Below are 23,187 nucleotides of genomic sequence, written 5' to 3'. Positions count from 1 at the left end.
ATTAACCAATTCTTTATATTACCTCTTCAAACACTATTTTTTGACAATTTATAGCTTATCTATCTAACAATCACTATATCAGTATCTATGTTATAATTTTTACTTCATTAAAATATTAATTTTTTCTTTATTAATTTTATATTATTTAAGCGAGGAATGAGATGCAGGAGAGAAGAGAGAATATAAAAAATATTATTATTTTAATAGTTCATAATGCAATAGTGATTATTTACTTGTAGATAATCAATACCGAAATGATCTATTATACAAAACTCTAACAATCAATACTAAAGTGATCTATTATACAAAACTCTAACAAATTCTAATGCAACTGGTTTTTTGTCCAAATCTCAATTTTCTATTATCTAAAATACATATTTGCATCAGTCTCTCTAATTCGTCAGATTTATCCATACTAGCCCAGCCCACGTTATAAAGGCCCATCCATGAAGTTCGGACTTTAGACTTAATTGGGCTACTAATTCCCATTTGACAAGCTAATTCGTCAGATTTATCCATACTAGCCCAGCCCAGGATATAAAGGCCCATCCTTGGAGACTGCTAATAACCAAAACTAATCACGATTTATATCTCGCGCGACTGTATCTGTAAGACTGTAACTAGTTTGCTTCTCTTCTCCGACGAGACGTCTATCAATTTCTCCCCGATGGCAACAATCAACCACTCTCCATTACAGGCCTACCCTACTATTCGCGTAGTCTCCTTTTCTTCTCTCCAAAGTTCCCCAAACCTTGCATTCGGTTCACACTTCAAATCCTCTTTTACTTTCCCTTCTATATCCCTGAAACCCTTCGACGCAATCAAGTTCAGACCTCGCTCTTTAGTCGTCGCTGCAGTTCTCAAGAATCTCTCGGAGACTGAGCTAGTTCCTGTGCCGTTGACGTCAGACGAATTTTCAGCGAAATTTCCAACGGATTCGGGCGTATACGCAGTGTATGACAAAAATAACGACCTTCAGTTTATCGGTATATCGCGAAACATTGCCGGGAGCGTCTTAAATCATATGAAATCTGTGCCGGAGCTATGCAGTTCCATCAAGGTACGTTTCCGTGCTAATTTTCTTGGCTAAGTTTCTTCTGAAAAAAAAAATCAATTTTCATTTTATTGCGATGACATTGAACATCTAGTCAATCAGTAGAACGTATTTCGTTTTTCTACGGAGGGAATATACTAATAGTCAATAACAGAAACCATACTGTATGTGGCAGTAATTTTTCATAGAAACTTGAATGTTTTAGGCAATTTGAGAATGGTGCTTGTGCTCAATTAGTGACTGGAATGGTACAGCGAGGCCTGCAGAATTAAACTGTTTATTATTTGCATCCCAACGAGTATAATGTGAATTCTGAGGAGACCTGTAGGGCAATTATAGTTGGCGCTTCTAATGATGAACATGAATGTTGCGGCCTGATGAGTTATACTATTATAGTCTTAATTCTTTGACACATTGAGGTTACCAGAATTCTTCAAAGACCATTATATCCAATTGTATTTAGGTTTTGTTCTTTATTTGGAAATTCAATGTGGGATTTTCCAACCATTAAGAAATGACACCATTAGCTGTTTGTTTGATTGAATCCTTGGCAGTCTCTAGTCCTTTGAGCATCTTTTCATTGAGAAGTCATACTACTCTCTCTGTAGAAATACCTTTTAGTTCCCTTGTCCTTGATCAAAATTGCTCCAACACACTTTTTTTGGGTAAAAGAGATAATATATGCCTTATCACGAATTCTGGTTTGATCCACTAGGGTTATATGCTGTTTCAAACATTTATTTTTGTAGTATAGCACTATAGCTTTTTCAACTTTAAACTTCAAAATTAAAACTCATGTAAAATCTTTGAAAGAATGGATGACAATTATGAAATTGAGGATTACGTTGGTTTTGATTGATCTGGAATATGATGGGATTTGAATTTTTGTATTGACTAGCGGGAATGTCAACTATCTAAAAGTCAATGATATAATTTGAAATCCTGATTAAAAAAGAATTGAAATCTCTGCACATAAAGAGTTAAAAGTCTCATAAAGCTCTAGCTTAAATGGAATATCGAGAGAAGTTTATAATCTAACTTTGCTGGACGCATACTCAGAACTGTGATTGCTCCTTTTATATTGGTTTCTGATGAACTGGTATTTGGTTTGCTCTACCACTATATGATTGGTGAGTCTCTAGATTACCGTCCTCAAGTATGTTTACTGATTTTGGCGTGTATTTATTGGTGTGGATTTGATTTGGGCTATCCATGAATAATATGTTATGTAAATTGATCCCTGTTTGTCAATGTTGCTAGGCAATTGAGTTGATTGCTTTCTGTCTCTCTTTTCATATTTCTTAAAGTGTTCAATCATTTGAATTGGTGCCAAATGTATGTTGAGAACTTTTCACTTTGACGCAAAACCAAATCCTAACTCAATAAACTGAAAATTTCGGAAATTTTGGATGCCCTGTTTGGTGTCACTTTGGGTTGGTAATATTGAAGGTCTCGAAGTCTTTGTATATTTATTGTTCTATTTTATTTTATATGATGAAAATGTGCATTTGTGTGCATATTAATTACTGAAACAAGTATTTAAGTCGCAGCCTTCAAGGTGATGTTGTCATGAAAAATTTATGTAGGCTGGGGTAGTAGATGAACCTGATCGGACTGCTTTAACCCAAGCTTGGAAATCGTGGATGGAAGAACACATAAAAGCTACTGGAAAGGTCCCACCAGGCAACAAATCAGGGAACTCTACATGGGTTCGGCAGCCACCAAAGAAGAAATCCGATCTTCGTCTTACACCTGGTCGTCATGTACAATTGACAGTCCCAGTAGAAGAACTCCTTGATCGATTGGTAAAGGAGAACAAGGTGGTGGCTTTTATCAAGGGTTCACGAAGTGCCCCAATGTGTGGGTTCTCGCAAAGGGTGGTTGCCATCCTTGAAAGCGAAGGAGTGGATTATGAGAGTGTTGATGTGCTCGATGAAGAGTATAATTATGGATTGAGGGAGACACTAAAGACATTCAGCAATTGGCCAACATTCCCACAAATTTTTGTAGATGGTGAATTGGTTGGAGGGTGCGATATTCTGACCGCCATGCATGAGAAGGGGGAGCTTGCCGATCTCTTCAAAAAGTAAAGGCTTTAATCTTTCAGCAATTGGTCTTTTTAGTAGAACTCGAATGATTATATGACTAGGAAACAAATTCGCTGTATTGTTGGTCAGTCTGTATTTCTGTGGATGCTTTACAATTACAGGCGACAAAAATGGCTCGATTGTTCTCATGTTAGTTGTTGAATATCCATCTGCATTGTAATCGGCGCATTCCATGTCCGATTCTTCAACTATTGGAATTGGAGTAATCAACATTGGAATTCTCATTCTCGTTCCCACGACTAACCAAACATAGTGATGGGAATTAGGATACATATATAGATTGTCAGATAGTAGTTGGCTTTAACAAACCAACCAATCTATTCTAGTACACTGATCACGGCCTTATTCATTTCCACTCATGATAAGAGTCTTAATATTCAAGTTTTATAGCTAAGAGACAGATTAGGAATATCCCCAACGTTAATCCTAGAGATAAAAAGACAGACTAATTAGGGGTCTCCCCGACCATTATTCATTTTAAAGTTCATCTTCGTCTGCAGCTGCAACAACATACATCCCACCAACATATTACATCTGGAAAACCTTGCTGATTTTGGCTTGTGGGATTAAATTCGGATTCATATATCGTTAACTTCATGATGTGTCGTTCCATAATTGTCAGTAGAAGTAGGTTGTCATGTCCATATCGAACACAAAATACTTCAGAGTAAGGCCGGCCATACCCAAAATATTTGGTTGGTCTTACTCTAATTTGATACTGAAAGCAATAATGACATTACTGTGTGCTCTACATCGCTAGTATAAACTCAAATTACAGACTACAGAAGGATCTCCAAACTACCTGCTGATAGGTACAGTGACATGTATAAATTCAGAAGTATACATAAATGTATCAAAATGCTAAGAATCCATGTGTCTTTTTGTCCCGACTTTCCCAAATGTTAAAGATAGACACACATGATCCATGTGAAATCATGAATCCCACATGCCCCACATGAAATTGTATGCATATATCTCAGCATTTGGGATAACTAGGAAAAAAACAAGAACAAAGGACGCCGTAAGGCTATCGTAGATGTATATAAGTCCGTACATAACAATTACCTGCACACACACAAGTCAAAAGAGCGATACTATGCCTATGACTCTGCATCAACAGGGAACATCCCTACCTAACGAACATTATATATGGCTTTATGATAACAAACAGAATAGGTAGGGTCACTACACATATATATAATAGCTTCAACTATTAGTAAAAAACAGGAGGGAGCCCAGGATGTTATCATTCCAACTTATTATGTTCTAACCTCCATTTCATATCCTAAAAAAAGTCGTAAAAATCAAGCCATACATGGCTTTAGCTTTACTCCTACTCAACACAACCATATATAATTTATGTCCCAAATAGAGCTCAGAATCTCTAACAAAGTCCTCATCAATCATTCTGTTGCGCTTTGAAACTATATATCTTCTTTATTTCTGCTCTAAGCTTCTTATAATTTTCTTCTTCATATTCAACCATGAGCTTAGCTTCACCTTCTCCTTCTGCTACAATGAAAATTACTTCAAGAGGGAAGCTCCCTCTCTCGATTGTCGCTGTCGTCGTCTGCAGTTTAGCATTTGTAGCTCTCTTATACAACACAGAAAGAATAAGTTCCATCTCTTCTACTTCTATTTTCAAGTTCAAGTCTTGTTCTAAGAGACGCAGTTCCACCAAATCCAGTAAGTTCTTCAAACCCAGTAAAATTAACGTGATTATTGGTTTGTTTATTAATTTTACATTAATTTCATCAATGAATAATTCTCTTGTTGCAGAAGAAAAAACTTCGGAGGACTATTTTAACACGGCAGCTGACGATAGGTTCGAGTTTGATCCAGAAGAATGCAGCATAATGCACGGAAAGTGGGTGTTCAACAAGTCATTTAAGCCTCTCTACACCGACAGATCATGCCCATTTCTAGATAGGCAAGTTTCTTGCGTCAAAAATGGACGGCCAGATTCGGATTATCGTCACTGGGAATGGCAGCCCGATGACTGCACTTTGCCGAGGTACTTCGTTCATCTGCATGCGTATATATGCAAATTGAATATACACACACTCACACACACATTAATATGTAGGCAAATGAAATGTGATGAGTTCATGTAGGTTTAATCCAGAAGTTGCCCTTAAGAAACTTAGAGGGAAGAGGCTCATGTTTGTGGGGGACTCGCTGCAAAGAGGCCAATGGGAGTCGTTCATATGCATGGTTTCATCAATAATACCTGAACACAAGAGGTTCTATAGATTTGGACGCGTTCATTCAGTCTTTAAAGCCAAGGTATGATCATTATATATATAAATAAACAATATATATACTTACATGGAAAACCTGTGTACAGTACCATGTATAATAAGTCTCACCTAAATTAAAGTCTTCCTTAGCTTTGAAGTGAAGTACTATAGTTTTTGTCTCTCATCATGATAGTACCCTTTGCCAGAATTCAAAATTCATTATCGAAAATCCGAAAGATTCCAGTGTTTTTTGTTCGATTTCATGTAAAATCATGAGTCCCACATGTCCTACATGATCCATATGAAATCATATACATCCATTTCAATCTTTGAGATAGTTGAGAAAAAAAAAAAAAAAACTTCCTCAACTGAAGTTACATTAATCATGGTAAACATGTAATCAACCTTGATTAAATGTGCCTAATTATTACAGGAATACGACGCTAAAATTGAATTCTATTGGGCACCATTTCTTATCGAGTCCAATACGGATCTCCAAATCATAGCAGATCCCAAAAAGAGAATAATGAAAGTGGATTCCGTCGCCAAACACGCCAAAAACTGGGAGGACGTGGACATTCTTGTGTTCAATACTTACGTTTGGTGGATGAGTGGTCTTAGGCTAAAAGTACTGTAAGTAATTGTATTTCATTAAAATCATTACACTTTGAATTATCAAATCAAATGGTGTCTTACTAAATTCCTTTTTTTTTTTCCCCTTTCGAGCGCAGATGGGGCTCGTTTGCTAATGGGGAAGAAGGGTACGAAGTCCTGGACACACCTATTGCTTACAAACTTGGCTTGAGAACTTGGGCCAATTGGGTCGACTCAACAATAAATCCTAACAAGACTCGTGTCTTCTTTACTACCATGTCGCCTACTCATACAAGGTTGCTCTCTCATACTGCTTAGTTTTTTTTTTAGATAAATCTCATACTGCTTAGTTGTAATTAGATAATGTTGTGATGAAGTGCATGAAATCGTGGGTCCCATATGATCCAAATGAAATCGTGTGTGTCCATTTCATCATTTGAGATATATTGGGATCCATAAGACTGTTGATAATTAATTACTATTTACTAACCAAACATCGCATTTTTAATGTTGTATTCAGGAGCGAAGATTGGGACAAGCCGAACGGGACTAAATGCTACAACGAGACAAGACCAATCAAGAAGAAGAAGTTCTGGGGGAGTGGTGCAGATAAGCGCATGATGAGTGTGGTTGCCAACGTCGTGAAGAGAATGAAAGTTCCTGTTACAGTCATCAACGTAACACAACTCTCCGACTACCGCATCGATGGCCACGCATCGGTTTTTACTGAAACTGCGGGCAAATTGTTGACGGAAGAACAGAAGGCTGACCCAATACACCATGCAGATTGCATACATTGGTGTCTGCCTGGAGTTCCTGATACGTGGAATCAAATATTCCTTGCACATTTGTAGTCATTGCTACGCAAATTGAGTATTAATGTAATTGATTGTCTTTTCTCAACCTTAATCTTTTACCACAAGTGTCAAACGTTCTTTCATTCTTTTTAACAGCCAAGTTAAAATGAAAAGTCATTTATTGGTTCGTAATATGTTGAGAACTCGTTATCAATTGATCAATATCTTTAGCCGCCAAGTTAAAATGAAAAGCCAAATTTTAACAGCCAAGTTAAAAAAATTGAGACCCCAATCCATGTGAAGGGGTAGGCTGTTAAAGGGACCATACATATGTTTTTATATGTTTTTATAATCAACTATCCACATGCCATGTATCATTGTGAATAAAACGAGGATTGTAATTAAGGATCCCTTGTAGAGATTATTAGACAAAAAGATCATCTCAGATTATAGATTTAAAAAAAAAAAGGTCCAAAATTCCGTGGATGCCCATCTATTGGGCTTATACTCGGCCCAAAACTGAGTTGATAATCCAAAAATTGGGCCGGTTTAGAGTTTGGAAGGCGTGTCATGGGCCCGGGATCATGTTGATTGTTGACCACCAAAATCCAGACACTTCCGTTTACGAGTCTTATAAGTAGATCGAGACTCATTTGTCGCAACGTCGTCTGGTTAGTGATCTATTCTTCTCTTTATCGTTCTAGGGTTTCCGATACCGGCTGGTACTCCTTAATTTTATGCGTTTGGTAAGTGATCTAGTCTTCTCTTTATCGTTCTAGGGTTTCCGATACCGGCTGTTATAATCCTTAGTGTTCTGCGTAGAATACGATTTAGCTTCACTTTGTAATCTCGACTTGCAGATTTTTATGTTATATTTCTTTTTGCAGGTCACGGTCTTTGTATAGTTGGAGATACGATAATGGCGGGCGGTAATTTATTGCATAGGGTTATGTCTTACGTGCTTAATCAGCTTGTCGTTGATACCCTCTCTAATAGGTACCTTTTAATCTGTTCATTTAGATTATGTGCCCTAATGTTTTTTTACTATTTCAGCTTGTGTTGCTAAAGTGCAAAGGGTTCTGTATCTTGGTTGTTAGATTCATCTGGGATTCATTGCATATGTTGGAGAAAATTTTATTTTAGGTACAATAGATTTATTGTTGCTGTTTTAACTGTGGCGTTATAAGTTTGGTGGTCGGTTTTTTACCCGGTTTGGCATTGTGGTCATATGGTTGTCATTGAGAAATTCGTGAGTAATCATGTTTAGTCTTTTGGTATTTTAGTGTTGTGAATTTTTGGGCCCCTCTGATAACACAGAGGACAAGTTAAGTGTGTGATGCTATTAGAGAGTGAATCCTCCTTCAGTCTATTGAGGCTGAGGGGAAAACAACATCAGAATTTGCAGTCTTTTTATCATACAGCACTGTGCAGTGGAGTGTGCTTTATCTGCAATTTTTGAACTTTGAGAAACTCTTTGGCTTAGTAGGTTAATTTTGTGTTACATGATTCATATTTTTTCCTTTCCTGTCTATCTTATTGTGAAAATCATGATGAAAGCTTTGCATTATACGATGTGATGATTTCTATGGTTATCTTAAGCTTCTTTTCGAGCCGTCAAGAGTAATGCTCTCCTGTATGGTATGTTCTGAAGCAAAATAATCTCAAACGTTTCACTGTTTTTTAATCTGCTGCATAACATTCTTTGTGCTGCAGAATATGAAGTTTGAAAAATCTTTCACCATTGTGTTGAGGGTTGCTTGTATGATTTCTCCCGTATTTTGGGTTTGGCAGGGATGAATAGAAGTAACATGGGGGTGTGTTTGCTGCTAACATAATTGCTTCATTGCTGTTATTTCATGTCTTTTGTTTATATTATAAAAAAAAAGCAATTTCTTTCCTTGGAGAAGTTTGTGGCTGCGAGTTAAATGGATTCATAGATTTTGTGTCTCTGACCATGTCAGTATATGGGGAGCTATTCCCAGTTGATGGATTGGCTTAGATTCAGAACCATATTGGTTATTAGTTGATTGACTGGGAGGCAGTTAAAATGTGGTTGGACTCCCTGACCTTTTGACTGCAGTCAGTTAAAGCTTCTTACTTTAGGCCATTGGAAATTATTCACATTTCCAATTGGTTTGCTCGTAGAAGCAAAACTTTTCAAACTTCTGACTTTTAATCTACAGTGGAGTCTTTTGTGTAATTTGTTTTTTACTGCAGATAGGAGGTTTGGGAAATTTCACCAATATGTTAAGTTTAATTCCCATCTTCTTTTATTTGGCCTATTATGATATTTTATTTTTGTTATTCCATGTTGCCTATACATGGCTATGATGTTAGACATGAAATATTTTCCTTTTTAAGTTTGTTAACTTTAGAGTCATGGTTTTAAAATGTATATTTGCACAGAACTGCTGCTAGGGACTTTTAGTAAAATTTATCTGCAATGTCAAGAAATTCTTCATAAATGCAAAAGATTCTTCTTCCATGTACATGGTGAATAGTGTTATTGATCTAGTCTATCAAAGCTCCTTATTGGCAATGGTTCATATGACGATTATTTAAATTAGAGGATGTTTTCCTTTTATTGACAGAATGGAAGTCAGGTTTGTGATTTCTTGTGTTTAGAATGATTCATCTTTCTGGAGCCAACAACAATAAAATTAGTCTCAATGAAGCTTGATTTATGGCTGGTCGTTATTAGTACAACCTTGTTGTGGCTCAACCTTTTTATTGTTTGTAGGGTTTGTGTTAGTGATAATTCCATCTATTTGTGAGTTACTAGCCGTGATCGTTTGTCCGGTTGTATAATTTGTTATCTCCATGTATCTTAATGCTGGTGTATTATTCGTACTGAAGATTTATGTTGTCGTTATCTTTTGGATTCAAGGATTGTTGGTTACTATTGTGGTTTTCTTTCAATTTTCAAGTAGAGGATTATATTTGAATCTTCCAGTTGTAGAAAAGCCGACTATAGTTTCTTTTTTTGTCAACTTTCTGTTGCAGTATCGCATTCCAAAGGTTTGCTGTGAGGACAAATAAGAGAATTGAGGCTGTGTCCAAAATGGGTATCTCTCATTTATCACGTTTCATTTGTTGATTTGTTGTTTACGCTTTGCTAGTCTCAATGATGTAATGTGGACTTACTCCCCTTTGCAGCTTCACAGAAGAAGCAGGAACTTTCTGAACAGATGAAAGATTTCTCAGAAAATTTCCAGGTTGGATGCTAACCGCTACTTTGGTTTTTATAATCTTTAGTGGGTGGTTCTAATAAAATACCATTGTGTTTGCTGCAGTCGCCGCCCAAAGATCGTTGAATGCTGTGGTGATGAACTGTTCTTGCAATGAACTTTGAATCTCTCGTCTTTTAACCCCCCCATGTCCACTAAGATGAGCTTTGTAAATTATGATGTGGAGGATGGTTATTGTTGCTAGTTATTTTTGCCAATACAAATAAGCTGTTTTTCTGATGAAGCTGATGCCATCAAGAATGGCCATATAGCAGCCTTCTTCGGTGGCAGTTACCACAAAGCTGACCAGAGAGTAAACAAAATCCATCACAACTCCTTTAACCCTTTTCTTTAAAGGTAAACAGAAATCTGAGCACATAATTCTGCATTCCATGGCTGTTTATATTAAGCATCAAAAAAATTCTGCCAAAATTGCAAAGCAAGCAATCATCCTCTTGCCACAAGGGTTCAGTATTACAGGAAGCCACTAAACAGCATTCAGAAAACTTCTATTATATCTACATTTTATATTATTGTACTTAACCTTAAAAGCTATATTTTAGGTGTTTGAGCTTCCACCAGCTTCCTGTTGCTGCAGATCTAATCCACATTCAAGTGTCATTAGACCTTTTGCGCATCTCCCGGCTTAGTTCACAAATTCTGTTTGGCTTCTCACCAACTTCATTTTCAAGCCATTATGGAGTTTCCGCAGTAAGAACATGCCATACTCTGCACACGCAGGAAAGCAGGTGGAAATGTAGATTCCTCACCCTGCAACAAGGGAGATGCGTGCTTTATTCAATTTCGTAAATAACTAGTCTAGAAGTCCAACTAACTTGGGATGAAATTAGTACCTCCAAAAATTTGGAAACGTTTTAAGATTAACACAATTGCCTTGCAATTACTTGTCTAATTCTTCAGAGATGATGGCCTTGCCCAGGTAAACCAGTTGCATCTCCTCTCTCCAAATCTGGAAACACATCCATAAATTGCTCTCTTAGGCTCAATCATGTTTACATAGACAGTATAACAGGAAAAGAAACAATACCAGAGTAACCTATGCCACTGATTATTGCGTTCTTCACATAATCACTTAGATGAAAAAAAAAATTGAGAGCCAGTAGGAAAGATAAAGGTGGAAAGGACTGGGGGTGAGTTCCAGTTTTGGAGCATAATTAGCAGTATCAAAGCACAAATGCTCCAGATATAAAAATTCAAAACAAACGAGAGAACAAAAGAAGGAAAGCAAGAAGAAGATCCAAGTTAAGCTTAAGCCCCATACCGTGTCACGAAATTCCACCCGGATATGAGGTACATTTGTTCTATGAATGTCATTTCCATTTGGACCTCTCTTGTAGTACTCTTTTCCAATCCAGTGTGACTGAAGCAGAAAATTCAAGCCAATATTAGAGCAGCTATCATATATCCTGTAATTCTTTTACAATCTAAAAGGTAAAACGATTGCTTATTTGACTTGGAAACACACTAATCTTATAAATGGTGGTCTGTCGCCTTAACAATAAGTTGCTCTGTGCCATAGGGTAGCTATTGTACAAGTCAAGTTCTTACACGGTTGGGATGGATCATATACCTTGAAAGCATGTGAGAAACCTGACTGGTAGACCGAATTCCTAGCAATTTCACAGAGGTCACATGAACTCAACTTCCAGACCTGTTACAAGTATTTATAGTTATAGACAAATCTAGGGGTAAGAACATGAGAGGAAGAAAAAAGGTGGAAAGAGAGCTACCGAAGCAGCTATGCTATATTCTTCCACTAAAGGTTCCTTTGTTAAGTGGATTTGGAGTGGATCATCCGTAGAAAGTGAAACATTGAGGCCCCGTAGAAAAAAAATAGGAAAAGGGTTCCTGTGATAGTCTAAAAATAACGAATTGTTGCTCAGAGGAGACATAGCAAGGCCAATCTGAAAAATTGCACACCATCATGTTCAATAAGAAATTGCTAAGTGGAGAACAAATGTACAGAGTCTTTAGTATGTAACCATGGAAGAAAAAGAGGAATTATGTTTCTTGCCTGTGCCAGATAGTACAAATACTGAAGGACTGGAGATTTTCTCAACTTGATGCCATGTGCTATATTATGAGTAGTAAGAAATGTGGCAGCAAGGTGGTCAATGTCACCAGCCTGAGAACGATATAAACATCTTCAGCACCAAGACACTGTATACATATTAATGTCAACAAAGTACCATAGTACCTCTCCTGAATGTGGCCGAAATTTGATAGTTGTCATGCCCTTTGACTCACGAAGCTGGAAGGAAACATTTACAGGCAAGCAAATGACACATAAGTAACCTAATTAAGGAAGAAAGAAGCAAGTTTAAAAGCCAGCACAAAGGCTAACCACCAACTTCTCAAGTCACACAACAAGATCTAGACAAGGTCATCACAAGTCGGCAGATTTTAGTTACAATAGGGGCAAAGGCTGAGAAGATTTTTATCATTTTCTTATAAACATAAAATGTCAACAAGTGTGAAGAATGCGCTCTGTCAAGCATCCGAAGCAATCCTGATAGAGAAGTAAAATTGCTTTTAAAAGGAGCACCACTCACCTTGTTTAATGTGTATAGATTAGCATAACAGTAATACACATAGTATGAAAATGCAGGATTGAACACATTGGTCCATTGAGCAGGAGTTGGCATGTGCTTTGTAGGGCGTCTTTCAGGCTTGCTTTCATCATCAACCAAGTCTAATCCAACCACCTAAATGCATTCAAAGAGAAAGGCAAGAGTTGGGAACATAACAATCGAAACTTTCAATGGACTAGAAATCTAACACTTATATGATAACATATGTGCATCATCATATGCATGCATGTCCGAATATCTCTATGCACATATGTGAAGGCACATCCACGCCAAGAAAAGTTCTCATCAGAGTGAGAGCAATGATATTAAAGGAAATAAGAAATGTCTTACATTCATAAAGCACAGGTGTACATATTAGGCACACACGGACTCATGCTAGATGAATATGTACTAAATATCCCATTTATAGCTTGTGGGTTTTGCCAATCGCATTTCATAGTTGATCCACCTAAACCTCCTTGGGATTGTGAAATCACTAAAACCTAGCAGTCATTTCCCAATAATACCCATTGACTGATATTGCACAGTTGCACTATAGAGTTTGTAATTGCATCCAATTAACAACCTCGTCAATATATTGCAGCCTCAGTAGAATCCTCTAGATTAGATGAAAAACTGGAATGTCAGAAGTTTCAATATGAATGGTGAAGCATCCATCCATCGTAAACTTCATGACCGAAAAATGAATATGAGCAAAATTCAACATGCAAAAATGAAAAAAAAAAAATTCATAAAATAGCACAAGCAGCAGCATATATGAACATATTATCAAGCTGATCTAAATCAGCTCACCAACTTATTAACCACAAGAGATGAAAATTGAAAATTACATCTAGCCTTAGATATTTTCCTTCGATCCACCAGCACAACCCTTTTTATGGATAATTATGGGCATCCTTGGAATTCCTGTTGAGTTTAAAATTTACTCAGAAAGTTACAATCATATGGAAGTGCAAGCCTTAAGGGGGAAAACAAAGGTGAGAAAAATTCAATGCAATAGAAAAATCAAACTGCACACTTTGGAGGAAATACAGGAGAACCAAGTGTTAAGCACAGAATGCGGAGCAAGAAGTTCAAAGAACACAAGTCATGACCATCCTATCCAGATATCATCTATGCTAATCAACCATTGTCTACTATGAGGTTGTCGTTTCTTTTTTTAAAAAAAAAAGATAAAAGAAAGCATAGTCCGCCTCGTGAAACACAGGAATCTCTGCATAGAAAATACCAAACCTGTTTCAAGAAAACATGCAACTGAGGATGTGAATCTGGATCCACCGTAACTTCAAATAATGGAATAAAGATGTTGTCAAGGATATTCTGAAATGATGTCACTATCCCCATGTCCTTGTAAATATTGTATAATCTTGGAATCTGAGGAAAAAAAAGAGTAATAAATAACAGCAGAAATAATTTAAAAAGAAAACAATATTCAAAGGTATTCATATGTGGAAAAGGTCCAACGAAAACAAGACAGTTCTTGAAGGCTGAATGCCAAGCCTTGTATCGACAAAACATTTTCTCGCATGTATTTTAACATAATGTAACACCCTTCAAATGAATTCACATCAACCCAATTCAAAGAATAAATATTAGTGATAGATATAATGTCCTAACAATAACTAGATGAATATAGTATACAAAACCAACAACGTTGTGCCAGAACATATGTTACTTGACATTTTCCTTTCTTTGAGAAGAGAACATATGCTACTTAACATGCGAAATGTATCCCCGCATATCCATACATGAAAGGCATTTTACAGTCTAAAAAGAAAAGAGAAAAAATGATATCCCATCCTACCAATACATAACAAACATTATGGACTTCAAAGAAAGTTGTGAGCACCTGAATCAACCAGACAACATTCTCGCTGTACAATTCATTATTCACTATCCAACTAGCCAACTGGTCCCACTCACTTTGCTTCCTACCATATATGGATATTCTATATTCAGCCATCTGCAGCATTAAAACAAGCAACAACCATATTAAACTATCAAAAATCTACATAATTACATACATGGGTGGAGAGATTTATGCAAAATTAAAAATGCCACAAACTCGCAAAAGGGAAAGGCAAGTGCCCAAGCACTTAGGAGTCGAACTAGCAGGTACACAATTCTTAACTAGCACATCTTCCTACTTACTGACAGAAAACCTAACAAGGAATGAATGTACACGCTGAAAAAGTAAATACATATATGTCATATATATAGGCAGCACCTGATATTTACTTGCTTCAAGATCAGAAAACACTTGCTTTGTCAATTCACCCAGGAAACGGCCTAGTCAAGAATGGACATAGGTATCAATTTAGAGGTTCTTCGCAAAAAGAAAACTACTTCTAGGGAAAGCAAAATTCAGATATCAAAACCACAAATTCACTTAAGGAAAAATACAGTATTAAGACTAACTAATTCATTCATATGTTGATGGAATGCACGTTAAAAAAAAGATGAATATGAGCACTAAGAAGGTATGTTTCATCCTTGCCAGGGCCTAAACTAGTAAGGATGAGAACAAATACCTTGGATAAGATTATCCTGCTTTAAGAATATCTCCCTGAGCCTGCTTTGTCCACAGGGATTATACTTGAGATTGAATTTGTCGAAGCGATGAAACGTGCTCTTGTCAGCATGAACATCCAACAGGTCAACATTCAGGTCATTCCTGTTTGAACATATGTAAATATTAATCCGTTTTTCTAAGATCTTATGAGTATAAGAAGAATAAATAAATGGCAGTGACAAAAAGCAATCGTTTTGCTTAAAACCACTAGAGCAAACTTTACTAACCCCGTCAAATCCAAGCTCTCAAAAACTTCTTTTAAGGTCAAGTATGTCCCATCTCTGAATATTACAACCTGGATACAGCAAACAAAATCAAGGCGTCACTGAATATGAAATGGTTTATTACAACCAAATTTGCACTGACTACAAAATTAACAGACATGGGCACATAACAAATTGGAGGATATTAGCTTCTTTTTTCAACAAAAAAGAAGAAGAAGAAAGATTGTGAATTAGTTTAGCACCAAAAAAAATTGATGATATATTAGAAGACAAATCAATATTTATTACCTCATCGGGCTCTTTCCTCAATTTAGACTTTATAAACCTCAAAAGATGCTTCTGGTTCATGCATGCAGAGTGATGTACATGTGTATCAACTTTCCTTACGTTATAAAAGTCACGATGTGGGGCACTTTTCTGAGCAAGAAATTCCCTATCCGCATTAAGCATCAAGTGCAGATTGAACTTCTGAGAAGCAACCAAATGACCATAACATCAACATATAATCATTTTATTCCAAGCAATCACCAAAAAGCATTCAATCAACTAGTTTTGAACTTCAAGAGTAACATAATTACTTGTTCCAGAAGATTTAACCGATGATGACATAAAGTTCTCGTATTCCCTGCGGCTATCACTCGAAGAATGTGATGCAAGTCAGTGAAAAAGGTTGTTGCATCAGCAACGGGGAAAAGCTCTTCTCTAGCTGAAAAAGAGAGAAGAAAAAAGATAAGCATGCACAAAAATGTAATCCGATCAAAGAGAAGTCCATAAATTAGAAAATAGAAAATAATGTATGATATCAATTCTCATGTTTTCTTACAATCTTTATTTGGATAGACATGTATGACCCCATCATGCATCTCAAGGTAATGCTGAGGAAAAAATAGACAACGTTCATGAGTACAAAATATTCAGCAACAATCCTAAGTAAGCAGAAATTGAGAATATTGGCATCAAATAATAGCCTCACATCAGATTTTCTTTCTGAAGTATAAGCAAAAGGCTCAGGGTTAGGCTTTGGTGTGCTGGGGTCAGATATAACTTCTTTCTCCCATGGAGCAACTGCTTCCATGAATAGATATCGTTTTCTCATTTCGAGACATTCCTGAAGAATCACATAAACCTCTGCTTCATCGGGAGATGGTACCTCTGTTTAATTGCAAGAAATAAGCTGTAAGAACCACAACCTTTATTTAAGGAAACCATAAAGAAGTAACTTAAAACTTAAGGGCACCAAGAGGGCGTCACCAATTACAACCATCCACAATAAATAAGACCATGGAAACCAAAAACAAGCTTCTATACATAACTCCTTGTCCAACAAGCCAATTAAAAGGCGTGAGTTCAGCTACACAAGTCCATGACAGAAAATAGAAATGGTGGTTAGCCATTTATCTCATGAAACCACACAGAGGCTTCAGTTTTCCCACCATCTGTTTTGGTCCACTTCTTCCAACCTAACCAAAAGATAGATGACGGTTCAAAAAATCAAAAGTGACTGTCCTCTCACAATCCTAGCTCCTTCAGTATAGTTTCAAGCACTAATATCCTTCTCCGTTTGCTCCTTTGAAACTCATAAGGCAAAGGTTTAAAAAAAGTGAGAGTAAATACACGAAAACTAGCCAAATATACTTCTAAACCTGTCAGGGTGGTCCTTTAGTTTTTCTTTACTTTTCTTTCCCAAAATGATGCTCCCGAAAATTGACACAGCAGGGATACTGGTACATCTTCTATTTGAAACAACAGGAAATCAGCAACGTTGAAAGGAACAAAAATGGGGAAATGTAAGTTAGATATTCATCAACACACCGCTCTGTACTTTTGCTGTGGCATATTGTTGCTAACAATGTGTCACATCAAATTGTGAGAAGACAGAACCAATACCTGTAGGGTTAATTTTAAGTCGTGTGAAAGATTCCTGCTCAGGCTCTTTCCGTAGAATATCAGCTGCAATAGGATCAGGCTGCACGCCATGGAGGTCACCAGATATACTATGGGAGCGAATCATGCTTGAAGCAGCAATAGATATTTGTTCTCCATTGGCATTGACATGCTCCGGTAAATTCTCATAACCCTGGACATGTGATGTTCAAATAAATTTATACTTTTTAAAAGTTCTAAGAGCAAATTAAAAGATACCAGAGATAGTCTGACAGCATTGAAATTCTCTAGGAAATAGCAAGCATTGACTCATTCCTCAGAAACCAAGTTTGGGCCTGGCACCCAATAAGGGATAACACTGGCTGACCGGTGTCTAAATCTGCACTCTGTGTTTGTGTGTGTATGGGAGCACAAGTATAAAAAAAATTGTCAAACTCACAGAATTTCCATTGGGATGTAGGAATGTAAGGTCCAACTTAGAGTTGTCAGTCATATTATCCTCTTCATCGGATCCTTCTACACTTTCAAAAGCACTAGCACTAGCCATAGGGGACTTGGGAGAAGTTGTTTTCATAAAACTTCCAGATCTCTTCGTTGAACTTGTACGCCCAGTAGACTTCCCTGCTAAAATAATCATTTTGTTAACTAGACAGCACATTAGAATGCGAATCCCCTACCCCAAACAAAGAAAAGCTAATAATAAAGTCTTTCTGTTCTATCTATTAAAGGTAGCTCACAAAGAGCAATAATCTGAAAAGTAAGAAGATTCAAGACCACAACGAGAGGCATCCCGAATATATTGGAAAAAAATAATGAAATTAGGTGGATTAGGAAGTACAAAGAAAACTTGTTGAGTACTCTCAGTTTTTTGATAAATACCAATTACCTTCATGGTATTTTTTAGTCAGGCTCTTGCTTTAGGTTCCTTGGAAGATTTGACTTTGAGGCGGTTAGGTCTTAAGCTTCTTTTCTGATAATGATTACTTTTACCTCAGTTCAGTTCCAGGAGCACCTATATTTCTTTTCTTAACCAATTGTAAAAAAAAAAATCTGGTTCTTAAACATTTCTCTGTCTACTTTTAAAAGGAAAAGTTAAAGAACTACAAATTGTTTATACTTTATACTAGTTCCCAACTTCCCATCAAAGCACAAGTTCTAGAATTATACCTACACATTGGACGGCTGGGTACTTCTGAATCGGTGTATCACACCCAAACTAAGTAAATAAAATAAATTCATAGTATTGTTGCATTGGATGAAAAATAATATTGTAGCATTGGGAATTTGGGATGAAAAATACTTTAAAGTTGACCCAAGAGAGCCTATTTTAACTAATGATCCTCGATAAGACTCTCTGACAAATGAAAGGTGTAACTCTTCTACAAATTTATCTTGCTCACCAAATAGTAAAAATCCACAATAGTCAGAGCAACACTCGCAGCTAAAAAAACTTACTAATTAAAGGAGCCTACCACTAAGCACATAAGTTCATTACGTTCGGTTCATTCCTAACATTCACTTCTTACAGAATCATATTAATTATCAACCTTATAATCATTTATGACACAACTAAATTTGGACAATCCATATGGATCTACGCGTAATATCATAATCAGTGGGAAGCCGAGTTTATCACTCCGGCGATAAATCCGACATGTCCATACCTTCCGGGAGCATGTGAAGCCTCGGCAATCCAACCGGAATCCCGTCCACGGGTATCTGACCATTCTGCTTCTCGTCTCCGTCAATCTCCCCGCACTCTCCCGAAACAGCCATAACATCAGGCAGGGAAGACGACCCCCGCCGTTGGTACCCGTTTCCCTTCCTCCGACCGCCGGCCCCACCACCACTGCGCCTCTTCTTGATCGAATGCTGCGGCGAACCGCCCTCCGAGTTATCTTCCGTCTCCCACTCCCTCTCCACCGCCTTGGCCAGCTCCAGTAACTGTGTTAGGGTTTTGCGGTGCATGACGTACGCAGATACTGCCACGAACGACGCCCCTACCAGCGCAGCCATGGCAAGATGCAACGGATACGCATCCATCAGCCCGCACTCTCTCTAAAACGTAACTCTCACTTCCTCTCTCCCTCCGGATGCTTCAGTCGCATACAGTGAGAGTGAACTAGAGAAAAACCCTAATGAACAGACTCGCGGAGGAGAGAAACAGATAACTTGTGTTCTTTTGTTTATCCCGGACAACCCCCTCTTCTTCGTGTATTTATAGGCAAACAGGTGGAGGAGGAGAACATACTCATTTTCTCCACTTTTAATTGTTTTTTCCCCTTTTTTCTCCACTAGTTCGAATCGTGACATGAAAAAAAAATATATATGCATATATAATAAAATAATTGAACGAATTCATTTTTCCACTTACAATTATGAGATGTAAAAGTATATTATAAATTAAACATGTTTTCACAAAAATTTGTGTTACTGTCAGTGATCTCTCTGTCTCATCGTATCTTAACTCAATCAGGTTTTATTAGTTTAATTCGGGCGAGGTGGAGAGTGCGGTCCCTTGGCCGTGGTGGTTCGTGTTGGTGGAAGTGTGGATTTATGAGTCATTTTCGTTATCCAGACGTATATGCCAAAGAGGCAAAGAAGATCCAATTATGTGGGCCTTTGGACAGTACTTTTTGGAGCTGCAAATCCCATACGATTTTTTATTCACTTTTTTTAGTAGTTTTTCATGCATAATAAAATTTACAGTAGACAGATCAAAATTTTTATATACATCTTTCATTATTGTTCAAATAGGTTGTGGAATGGTATTATTTTACAGGACCACATGCTGAAGAATACGAGTATAGGTGAGCTCTTTCAAGAGTTTGTACGACCAAAAATAAACTAAAAAACAACGGGTTAAGTAAACTTTTGATCACTCAACGATATCCAAAAGTTCATTTTGATCACTTAAAGATCAAACGTTCAAAGTCAATCACCCAAAACTTTTTTTGATACACTTTGATCACTCGGTCAAATTTTCTCTATTTTGGGTAGTCAACCCACTTACATGGCAGGTTGACTAGACGGAAAACGTTACACTTACAGACGTGGCTTAACGGTTTTGCTTACTGGATGGATGGTGCTCACGTGGTAATTTTGCACGTCATTTTCTCCCAAATAATCAACAAAATCACACAAAAAAAATTAATTTACAAAATGTAAACCCGATTTCCTCCTCTCTCAATCTCTCATTGTTGGTCTACCTTCTCCGCTTTGCTTAGACCCGAGACGACCATTGTTGCCATCTCTTTGCATTCTCCAGAGAAAGGGTCAAGATTCGGGCCAGAAATCGAGCTTCATACTCATCAAACCCTCGTGGCCGTACCTCTGAAAATCTCAAAATTCAATAACCTGGTCGACTTATCTGATTCATATCTGGAGAGAGAGGAGAGGACAAAGATCACACTTGATACCTGATAAGATGCTGAAATTATTCGATTCACAGTCTCAGAAAACCAAGGCTTTGTAATTTGGTGTCAGATGTGAAATTAGGGCTTGTATTTTAAGAGCCTTGCTATGAAGAAGTGGAATATGAGTACGGCTTTGGAATTTGGTCTCAGATCAATGTAGATGTCAAAAGGCTCAAATGAGCTAGAGGTAGGATTTACAAAGGAGGAAAGTTTACGGTTTTGGGATGAAAATTGAGGTTTTTCTAATGGAGAAAGAGGGCTAGTAGGGGTCGATGAGCTGTTGAGAGAGGAGGGGTAGAATGGAGAAAAAACAGTTGACTGGTTAAATATTTTTTTTGAAAAAAATATTTATTTATCATTTTGGTAGGTGTCATGCCACATAAGAAAAAAAAAAGGTTGTATTTAACAGTCAACATGACACATCAGCGCGTTGACTGACCGAAATTCTCAAAATCTATTCGAGTGGTTAAAGTGTATTAAAAAATATTTTTGAGTGATTGACTTTGAATATTTGATATTTGAGTGATTAAAATGAAATTTTAGGTATTTTTTAGTGACTAAAAATTTACTTAACCCAAAAAACAACAATGCGTAGGAAATGATTTGGTCTTTTCATTTTTTAACGTTCATCTAATTAATCAAAATCTATATTTTTTATTTTACTAAACACGGACAGTTTTAAAAAATGTCAAAGAAAATATTAATTTTATAATAATTAGTAAAATAAAATATATGTGAGGTGTTTTTTTTTATTTTCTTTTTATTCTATGTTTTCATTGAACCCATACCAGAGTAGTCAATTCCTTTTCCATTTATTTTCGTTTAGATAGAGCCAACCACCCACTTAGTGCTATTTTGTAAAAGCCAGATATTAAAGAAATGAAATGTTTTTTTAGTACATCTTGAGACACAAAGCCAAACGATGATATGTGATTGGGTCCCATTTGTTGGGCCCACGCAATTCAGAACGAGCAATGTTAATTTGTCCATTTCAAGTGACATGTAATTGGTACTTGGTAGGAATATTGACACTGTCAAAGTCGTGGCCCATATGAGGACCAGCACTAGAATTGAATCCAATGTAGGTAACCATACATAAATATTGTAATTGTTAAAAAGAAGCACAAAATTACAGCTAGAAACTAACCAAACACAAGATCCATCATTTAAAAAGGTAAATCATTTAGTGGGTGAATGGGACAAGATTTTGTAATATTTCCAAATAATAATGAATGGATATATCATATATATATATATATGTGTGTGTGTGTGGTTCTCCACCTGTAAATCTAGTGAGAGGTAAGGTCATTGACAAAGCGACAAATTTCAAATGTTATGAATTGGGCATATCCTATCCATTGAGACATGATTGAGGAAGACGTTAAATAATGTGTATAAAAAAACAGTGCAAATATATATTTAATAGAAACCCTTTGATTGTAGTAGTGAATATGGTCACAATTCCTGATTTAAAAAAAAAAGAGAGAGAATATGGTCACAATTGTTGGGGTAGGGTGTTGCTTTTGATACTTAAAGATATCATGATTCAATTCATGAAAAGTATTTAAAATATTATAATATCAGTACTTTCATACACAATAATTGTAAGTTTTTAATAATTCATTGCTTGATTTTGTTAAAGATAAAATGTCTCACATTGAAACTTTGAGGGAAAACAAAATATTTTATAATTATAAGTCAAGATCCAACACGTCTCAATTATAGAGAACCCTTTTAATAATAAAATCACTTGGGGTTTAAAGTCTAAAGTGGACAATACCTCTGCAAATTGCATGGGTTGGGTTTTATTATTGTCAATCCCTTAAAATTTATCAAATCAAAAGATAAATTGCGCGTGTTATGAAAAAGAAAGGATTTATTTGTGTAGTGGAGATAAGAATGTTCATGCATATTGTGCCTGTAAGATTCCTTGAAACCAACCCAACCATGCCGGGTTGATAACCTAAAATAGACGGGCTGGTTGTCAAAGAGTCCAGAAATTCGCACAAAATTCCCCTTAAAATCTGAAGATGGTGACAAAGGAGGGTACACAAGAGCCCTTGAAGGTTTGAAATAAGAGGAATCAGGAATTACATTCTCTTACAGGGATGGAACCATGGAATATAGTTATAGTCATCAGCTGCAGCTACCAAGTTTGGAAAAGTAAAAACAGATAGGCAGAATCGATATTTTTATTTATTTATTTATTTTAAGGAGAAGTGGAGGGGTGGAGCATCCACCTTAAACTGGCTAAGATATTGTCTTCTTCATATGCTTCTGTTTCAGGCTAATTAATTAGGAGTCTTTTAAAGTATTTAATTATAAAAAAAAGGTTAAAGCAATCATGTTAGCAATGATATGATCCAAAGTGTCTTTTTCTCAAAAAAATATTTGCTTGGCATGGGAAGTACATCCACCCAAACTTTCTCTCTATTGCAAGACTGCAGTTTGTGGTGTGT

At 36.6% G+C, this 23,187-nt stretch overlaps 4 protein-coding genes across 5 annotated transcripts; 3 read left to right on the top strand and 1 right to left on the bottom strand.

Annotated features, from left to right (window-relative positions):
• The first annotated feature begins 597 nt into the window (after positions 1–597).
• Positions 598–3,372, top strand: LOC119986898 (bifunctional monothiol glutaredoxin-S16, chloroplastic). Its single transcript, XM_038831591.1, has 2 exons — positions 598–1,060; positions 2,641–3,372. The coding sequence occupies exons 1-2, from the start codon at positions 668–670 to the stop codon at positions 3,142–3,144; spliced, it is 897 nt and encodes a 298-aa protein (XP_038687519.1). The 5' UTR covers positions 598–667; the 3' UTR covers positions 3,145–3,372.
• A 1,274-nt stretch (positions 3,373–4,646) lies between these two features.
• Positions 4,647–6,977, top strand: LOC119995263 (protein trichome birefringence-like 3). Its single transcript, XM_038841718.1, has 6 exons — positions 4,647–4,848; positions 4,942–5,176; positions 5,277–5,448; positions 5,836–6,035; positions 6,134–6,292; positions 6,517–6,977. The coding sequence occupies exons 1-6, from the start codon at positions 4,647–4,649 to the stop codon at positions 6,848–6,850; spliced, it is 1,302 nt and encodes a 433-aa protein (XP_038697646.1). The 3' UTR covers positions 6,851–6,977.
• A 458-nt stretch (positions 6,978–7,435) lies between these two features.
• Positions 7,436–10,262, top strand: LOC119993385. 2 transcript variants are annotated; one of them, XM_038840523.1, is made up of 5 exons: positions 7,436–7,539; positions 7,681–7,789; positions 9,797–9,858; positions 9,950–10,008; positions 10,087–10,262. In XM_038840523.1, the coding sequence occupies exons 2-5, from the start codon at positions 7,713–7,715 to the stop codon at positions 10,105–10,107; spliced, it is 219 nt and encodes a 72-aa protein (XP_038696451.1). In that variant the 5' UTR covers positions 7,436–7,539; positions 7,681–7,712; the 3' UTR covers positions 10,108–10,262. The 2 variants fall into 2 exon arrangements, with proteins under 2 accessions (XP_038696451.1, XP_038696459.1); XM_038840531.1 differs by having other exon boundaries at positions 7,438–7,464.
• Positions 10,263–10,390: 128 nt separating this feature from the next.
• On the bottom strand, positions 10,391–19,541 carry LOC119993379 (AMP deaminase). The gene is made up of 20 exons (XM_038840511.1): positions 18,977–19,541; positions 17,752–17,933; positions 17,316–17,505; positions 16,402–16,580; positions 16,252–16,303; positions 16,007–16,134; positions 15,717–15,896; positions 15,432–15,499; positions 15,164–15,306; positions 14,860–14,921; positions 14,482–14,595; positions 13,866–14,006; positions 12,594–12,746; positions 12,239–12,292; positions 12,056–12,166; positions 11,772–11,945; positions 11,612–11,692; positions 11,303–11,401; positions 10,875–10,990; positions 10,391–10,791 (listed from the first exon to the last, which is right to left on the bottom strand). The coding sequence occupies exons 1-19, from the start codon at positions 19,353–19,355 to the stop codon at positions 10,922–10,924; spliced, it is 2,559 nt and encodes an 852-aa protein (XP_038696439.1). The 5' UTR covers positions 19,356–19,541; the 3' UTR covers positions 10,391–10,791; positions 10,875–10,921.
• Between the last annotated feature and the right edge of the window lie 3,646 nt (positions 19,542–23,187).

This window comes from Tripterygium wilfordii, chromosome 3 (genome assembly GCF_013401445.1).
Source record: "Tripterygium wilfordii isolate XIE 37 chromosome 3, ASM1340144v1, whole genome shotgun sequence".
Classification (NCBI taxonomy): Eukaryota; Viridiplantae; Streptophyta; class Magnoliopsida; order Celastrales; family Celastraceae; genus Tripterygium; species Tripterygium wilfordii.
Note: the sequence above shows the minus strand (reverse complement) of the source record. Positions and strands in the feature narration are given on the sequence as shown.